The sequence below is a fragment of the Maylandia zebra genome, linkage group LG11, assembly GCF_041146795.1.
Source record: "Maylandia zebra isolate NMK-2024a linkage group LG11, Mzebra_GT3a, whole genome shotgun sequence".
Lineage (NCBI taxonomy): Eukaryota > Metazoa > Chordata > Actinopteri > Cichliformes > Cichlidae > Maylandia > Maylandia zebra.
This window is the reverse complement of record NC_135177.1, coordinates 29,336,919-29,344,860: the sequence shown is the minus strand read 5'-3', so window position 1 is coordinate 29,344,860 and position 7,942 is coordinate 29,336,919. Positions and strand designations below refer to the sequence as shown.

Below are 7,942 nucleotides of genomic sequence, written 5' to 3'. Positions count from 1 at the left end.
AACTTTGACCTTTAATCCTTCAGCTGAACACCACAACACCAATGTCACTTGCAAGATCAACTTCACAGGTAGAAAATCTACAGAGGAGACTTTGACTGTACATGTAAACTGTGAGTACTTTGCAACCTCCTATTTATTGTTTGCATTTTTTTAAATCTATTGAATCATCAGCAGATTCTGAAAAGGAAATAACATGATTGTAAAATGTGTATTTTTATCTCACAGATATGAAAGAAATTACAATCAGTGGTGTTACAACTATTAGAGAGGGAGATGTTCTGAATCTGACCTGCAGTGTTGAAAGTTTCCCTCCATCTCTGATTGTGTGGTCTAAACTTGGTTCTGACACAAACTTGCACAGTTATTCTGGATCAGCCAGGCTTGTCATTGAGAATGTGAAACCAGAACATTCTGGACAGTACATCTGTGCAGTTACATATATGAACAATACCCTGAAAAAGGATGTCAATATCACAGTGATATGTAAGTACAAAACTTTGTGCTTTTAAGCAGAAGATTTTTAGCAGTGGTCATATTCGTTTCATCTGGTTTCTGAAATGGTGCATTTAAATTAGTGTAATTCTTTTGAATAACTCTTACAGCCACACCTCATTAAATATGTGATATCATCTCAACATCTGTGTATATTGGCTTTGAAATGTTTAGACAGTGATACCACTGACGACTTGTACTTTTCAAAAATGTCATTTAAAATAATTTTGATAAGTTGAAGACGATGATGTAGAGTAAAACTTTGTTTAGAAAGAGGAACACTGTAGACTGCACTATACAGGGGAAGTAAGAGGAAATGTATTAAGAGCCTTTTGAAACCTATTATGATGTTGTACAGTGACCAAATTGTAATTTGCATTTTATTTACATTTGTGGCATTTTACACTTTGCATTAATTAAACTCGCGTTGTTATCATTCTTATCCTTCATTTTTCTGGTTGAATGATTACATGTCAGTGTAACTTGCCCTCTCCATAAATATACCACTGAAATCACTGAAATGTATTTTACAGATAACAGGGCTGCTCAGAACATTGGGAATACAACTGTTAAGGAGGGAGATGTTCTGAATCTGACCTGCAGTGCTGAAAGTTTTCCTCCATCTGTGATTGTGTGGTCTAAACTTAGTTCTAACACAAAGCTGCACAATGACACTGGATCAGCTACACTTGTCGTCCATAATGTAACATCAGAACATTCAGGGCAGTACATCTGTACAGTAAAACATCTGGACACAACTCTGAATTCATATGTTGATGTAACTGTGACTTGTAAGTAGATGGCATGTATTTTTAACCTGAAGTTCATTAACATTATAGCTTGCAGCATGTCCTGTTTTATGATTCTGACTACATGTTTACAGGGCATACAAAGATACAGAATGGCTCAGGATGTGTGCTTCAGTCTGAGGGTTTGACCTGTGTGTGCATCAGTGAAGGCTTTCCTTTACCTAACATCAAATGGCCTCTTTTGAATCACCACACAGAGTACTCTGTCATTACTAGTGTATCAAACCACACAGTCAACAGCACTGTCAGTCTCACTGTAAAAAACCATGGCAACAGCACTGTTGAATGTGTCAGCAACAATGGAAATGGAGAAGTAAGAGAGAACCTGCTGATCAATAACAACTTGTCCAAAAAAGATGGTAAGTTTTGTTTGGTTGTTGTTGTTGTTTTAAATTAAAACCCTTTCTGTAACACTTTTAACCACTTGACATTTTTACTACCATTTCTGGACCCATGTAATCTGTTATGGCCCGTCTACATAAAGACCACAACATAAAGGGTGATCCATCCCCGTCCAACCCCAAGTAGCACGTCACACACTTAATATTTTCTGACAGTGATTTATTTACAATAAGTGCAGTTAAACAAAGGAAGGGAGCATATCATAACTTCAGGGTGAACCCAAGGCCAAAACAACAAACAAAAGGTAACCTATCTCAGGAATAAACACAATTTACCTACTCAAAAGAATTAAACCAAACGACAATCACTTTCCTCCCTGCCTAACAAAAACAGGAGAAAACTGATCAAACAAAAAGGCGGTCCACCCCTACATGCTCTTACATTAACCAACATGGTAACATAGTGACACAGTGAAAGGTCTGCCGGTTGGGTTGGGCCGAGAATGAATAACATGGCAGTCCCTGGCGGTCTCTTCTTATCCGCTGCCTCCCAGTCCTCAGCCAATCGGTGCGAGCCATCCACCCTGGATGCACCAACCACGGAGGAGCACCTGCACACTCAAATTTACATATGATTCCAATCACAGTCGTAACAAATCTATGACCTATGTAATTAAGACAATCATTAGACTAGCCATTAGGTGTACTGTATATAATTCAATATGTGAGTTAACAGGTTTTTCATGTTGTTTCCTTCGAGTGCAGAGCCGTCATCGGGTCTTAGGTGGCGATTTCTGGAAATTATCATTGCATTTTTGATTGGTGCAGTTCTTTCATCAGGTGTTTGCTTTTTGGCCAAAAAGTGTTACAGGTACAGAATTATTTTTGTAGTTATTACTAAGGTTTCTCTGTAGATTCAATTTAACATTCATTTCAACATTGTTTCTGTAAATATGCCCTTTTCTACAGGAAAGAAATGACGAGTTCTGGACATTTGAATGACACTTTTGTGATGCTGACACGTCCAGATGATCCACTGGTATTTATGTTAATTCGTCTTTTTTGATATAACTATTCAAATAGTTTAAATGAGTTTCAGCACAAATATCTCACATACATATGGTGGAAGTCTCATTGCTGCTGGTAATCCAGTGTCGCCACCTTTATTCTGCTAGGCGGTGTTTAACACAGCCTGGCGATTCTCAGGTGTACTCCAGCGCAATGCAGTAAGGGACAGATGGAGAGAGAAACCATGCAAATAGGATGGTTTGACTTAAAATATGAGACATCTCAACTTTCTGTCACAGTAAAACTTTGATCTTTAATATTCATGATACAACAAACATATAATAAAATAAATAAACAAATACACAAATGGAAACCAGAATTAAAGTAATGCAAAGTTTCTTTCTTGTGTAAAGCTAATTTTCAGGCCACCCAATGAGAACTCAAACCCTTTGAAGCATGAAAGACTATATACAAGATAAATCGATAGTATTCACAATGTTTGGCTGCCTGTAGCTGATAAATGACTGAAACTATTTACTTTGTGCCGAACAGATATATGATGCTCAAGCATTACAAAACAACCAGACCCTGAACTCAAACAGTGGGACAAACGAAGTGAAATATGCCACCATTGATCTTTCCCTGTTAAAAACACACAGCGGCAGAAAGGCTGCAAGGATGCGAGAAAGCACAAAGACGGAGTACGCTGAAATTAAGAAGGTAATAAAAAAAGAACAAGAAGATGATGGTGGAGACGATGGTAAAATGTTGGAGGGGGAGATGAAACATTGTGAAACAGAAAAGAAGGACGAGGATGATGAGGCAGTGTACTCCACTGTGAATGACATAACAGATGATATTTGAGGAATTCTTTTGTATAGTTGCTAAGGATAAATATTGATCTCTTCAGATGTAATGGATGGATGGATGGATGGATGGATGGATTTCCATTTTGTGTTGGAATAACTAAGTGTAGGACAATTTTCTCTATACTGTAAACTTCACAAATATTAACAAATCAAATCTTACAGAATGTTAGCTTTGAATATCGTGCTCTGCAGTAGTTTAAGGATTACAAATATTAGAAAAATGTTATGGTTTAGCAAATTTTAGATACCTATACTGCTTTACTATAAAATCTTGGCCAGTGACATTTAGTAGTAGCAGTAAATATAGTGGCTTATCTTTTTCTTGACTCTATTCTTGATGTATTTTGCAGATTTTTAACGGTTTAAGTTTCCATTTGGCAGATGGCCAACACTGCCATTGTCTGGTTAAATATATTTGAAAGTGTGTAGCCAAAGTGTGCCAAATGACCTTTGGAATTTTCTTTTTGTGCTTTCACAAAATGCTCTTTTACACGATGTATTGTGTTTTGTATTCCTCCAGAGTAAATGCATTTCTTTCCTCTTTTGCATAAGATCATTTATTTTCTTTTTCAGTTTTTATCTGGCACCATCATCAGGTTGACCGAATCATTTGTTCTATACCAATAATCCATTTAAACTTTTGATATAACTAGCTTCAGTAGTTCTAATGCTAGTGACAAAAGTCCCCAAACAATCCCAGAATATTGATCAATAAAAATGACATTTTTTTCTATTATTTACTTGGCTTAAAACCTCTTGAGAACAATAGAGTTCAACACTAAATATGTTTTATTGCCACCCCCCACAGGGCGCCTGGGACCCTGATAAGGATTAGTGTAAGAGAATGGATGGATGAATGAATATGTGTATTTTAAGCTTTTTTATGAACATTTTGAAAAATAATGACTAGCTGCTTTTAATAAATCCATTAAGTTGATAAAATTTTATATTTAGGAAGTATCATTCATTTCTAATAAATATGACTCAGTCAAAACAGTCTGGCTCAGCTTAAATCTTAGACTGCTTGAGCTCCACAGCTGTTTCACCTTGTCAATATTCAGTTTTTCACAAATGATATAATTTAATATTCAGATTACTGCTATGTATATGTATGCATATATGTATATAGAGTATCCCATAAAAATGGGTTCCTGTTCAGTTATTGCATGCTCTTGTTTTCGTTTATGTTTGTGTAAGATATCAGCTACACACATGTGGGAAGGAGAATTCAGTCTAGTTCAGCTGCCAACTATTTGGAGTTGAGAGTAGTTGACTGGTGTAGATTTTGGCCCTTCTCTGTTAAAGGGAGAGAAAGGATGAATTTGGAAGAGAAAGCAGGAAAGTGAGCGGCTGCATGACACGGTTGCAGCTGGTCGCAACAGCCGACTCCAGTGACAGATAGGGATATTTTAAAGGAAAATGGATATAACATGGCCCGAATGGTTTTGCTTTTATAATAATTCAATTTGACCAAAAGAAGGATTCAGTTTAATTAGGATTATTGTGGATTTGTTTTGATACAACAGGATAGGAACCTGTTAGTTTGCTGGACCTGTATATTATGGAAGTTTAAGGAGGAAAGCTTACTCTGTAATTAGGAGTTGGCCAACCAGATAACATTCTTCAAGACCTAGAGAGGAAGAGCTTGAGAGTTAAATTCCAAGGATCTGATGTAGAAACACAATCCCTACTAATGCAAGACCTATTAACGTGGGGGGAAAGTCTTTCTCTGGAAGATGCAAGAACTACACCTTTAGGCATTTGTCTGCTTCGAAAGAAAAATAAACCTTGTGATGGAATAAACGTGATGAATTTCTATTGGTTCTCTATTGGTCACTGTTAGAACTTCTTCCTTTCTTGTACTGTGGCCGTTTTGTTCTGAGACCCACTTCTTAACACCATATTTGCAGTTTCAGCATGCAAGTTTATAGTACTGATGAGTAAAACATCAATTTGAACCATCAAGTTCTTCAGGATTGTTACAAACAAGAAATCACTTCCAAAAAAACAAACAAACAAAAAAACAAAAACAAACAAACAAGAAATGCTCTACTAAATAGATACTTAAGTACCTGATGGACACAGATACACAGATCAATTGGTGTTTGAACTGATCCACACTTCAGACATATGCCAGCTGTTAGTTTTTGTACAGCACTGCGGGTCTGATCCAGAAAGCCTTCAGTCTCTTAATAACTGTTACTAGATATTAACAGTAACCAGTATTGATGATGATGATGCTTTTTTCTATTACATACTTAGTTTAAACTAACTTAATAACTAAACACAGAGACAGATAAGCTGCTATCACCTTTTAAGGAAGAAAACAACAAAACTCAGGTGTTGGTCAGTAAACTGAAAAGTAAGTACAAAAGGATTAGTCATGAAAGACACACTCCTCTCCACAGAGCAGGAGCAATCAATCACCATACACACAGCTCACTAGCTACAAACCACCAAGGCTCTCTGGCACTAGAGCTCACCTTTCTCTGGCCTTAAAAGTACTTCTAACTGCTGATGGGAGTCAGCTGTACAAAAAAGATGGGACCTAAGGCAGGAGAGATGGCAGGACACACCCACACAAGGGCAATCTGGATGCCCTGCTAGGGCCATAACAAGAACAATAACGCTCAAGACTAAATGTTTTATTGCTCCCGCCCAAGTAAGGGGTATGAGAATGGATTGATGGATGAATGAATGTGTGGTATTTATGAACATTTTGAAAAATAATAACTACCTGCTTTTAACAAATGTCAATGGAAAATCGTATTTAGTAGTCAGTATAATCTTTTAGTGATATAAGTTTGCATATGGTAGAATACTGCATGTAGTCATTTGTATTAGGAAATATTTAACCATAGATGCTTAGAGGTGTTTAATCAATTGTGTAGTGATAGGTTGTGTGATCTTTAACAGGCTGCAAAGGCTTGGTGTGTATTCCACACTAGAATGCACACCCACATCCTGGGAGCACGAGAGAGGTCGTACCGTGTCTTATTGTTTTATGGTAGGATTAACGTAGCTACTGTACGTCTGTTCTAGTCTAAGTGCTTTAACTGCTTGACTTCCTCACCGTGTTATCTAGGGTGAACCATCTAGGGTGAGGGGGGGGGTCTACCCTCTTCCTGACCAAGGATGTTTGCCTTTGTGCTTTTATGTATATGACCCTTTGATCAGCAGTACCACACACACACACACACACACACACACACACACACACACACACACACACACACACACACACACACACCCCCAATGAAGTATAAAATAAAGACTGGGGCAGTTTCTCAGCGCGAGTCTCTGAGACTGCCCTTGCTAGCAAGAACTTCTGTGTGTTTCTTTTCTCTGAGTCTTTACTGAAGAAGTGTTTTAGAATATTTTCCTTAACAACAAATCAATTAAGTTGTTGAAATTTGATATCTGGGAAGTATCATTCATTTCTAATACATATGACTCAGTGTTTAAGGTCAAAACAGTCTGTCTCAGCTCAAATCATAGAATTTTGTGAAGGCAGGCATCAAATTCAGAAGAAAGTCAGTAAGCCAATCTTAATGTGAAAAAGACTGAAAAAACTTTTTTTATGACATATATAATGTTGGTGATCACAATCCTCTGGGTCCAGCTATGTAGACTCACACATACAACAAACTGCTGCACTGATCTTATTTTAAATGGTTAAAAATAATTTTCACAAATACATGTGCAGAGCAGTGCATTGCTATAACAATATTAAAATGAGTTACATAGCAATACTAAGACCAGCTGAGATGGTGCGAAAATATAAATGGATACATAAGAAGCTTAAATATGCAGAAGTGTTTGCAGAGAGGCAGCAAACACTTCTGCATATTTGTACATGAAATATGACTAAATATGCAGAAATAGGGGGAATGAGAGAGGGGAAGTTTATTTTAAATTCTTAAGTTCTTTAATGCACTCAATCTGTCTCAAGTACATAAGAAAACATTTAAATAGCAATAAAATGATGTTGTATTGGTGGTATGATGTTGAAGTAATGTAATGATAAGCTCAATGTCATATACAAGTTATGTTTTCACTCTAATCTTGTGCGGACTTTAGCTCACAGAGATAAGGGCCATGTGGTGAATGATGATGATTTGATGCTATATGAATATATAGAACTTGTTGGAGCACCATTACTCCAATCTTGAAATCTCAAGATAGCATTATGTTTTAAAAAGGTAAATTATTTAATATACAATGTTATAATTATATATAGCATACAGAGGAACTTGAATGTCAGTCTGTAAAGTTGAGTGGTTTACTGAGAAACTTCCTGAAATCATTTTGCAAGAAGGAGGAAGAAAAAGAAGAGCGATGAGGATGAAAAACTTCAGTTTAGAGAGTCACCAGTCATCAGTGAGAAGAGAAGTTTGAAGAACAAAGTAAAACAGGTAAAAAT

General features: G+C 36.7%; 1 protein-coding gene across 1 annotated transcript; it reads left to right on the top strand.

Moving 5' to 3' along the window:
• Positions 1–1,012: 1,012 nt before the first annotated feature.
• LOC143420902 (sialic acid-binding Ig-like lectin 5) lies at positions 1,013–4,034 on the top strand. The gene is made up of 5 exons (XM_076889545.1): positions 1,013–1,283; positions 1,376–1,660; positions 2,408–2,513; positions 2,612–2,681; positions 3,203–4,034. Exons 1-5 carry the CDS (start codon positions 1,013–1,015, stop codon positions 3,512–3,514), a joined length of 1,044 nt encoding a protein of 347 aa, XP_076745660.1. The 3' UTR covers positions 3,515–4,034.
• Positions 4,035–7,942: the final 3,908 nt, after the last annotated feature.

What these genes read in the sequence shown, in the direction of transcription:
- LOC143420902 (XM_076889545.1), top strand. Translation starts at nt 1,013, where the DNA reads ATGTATTTTACAGATAACAGGGCTGCTCAGAACATTGGGAATACAACT. An exon ending in CAACTTGTCCAAAAAAGATG is followed by an intron (nt 1,661 to 2,407) that starts GTAAGTTTTGTT and finishes CTTCGAGTGCAG; the next exon opens with AGCCGTCATCGGGTCTTAGG. An exon ending in CACGTCCAGATGATCCACTG is followed by an intron (nt 2,682 to 3,202) that starts GTATTTATGTTA and finishes TGTGCCGAACAG; the next exon opens with ATATATGATGCTCAAGCATT.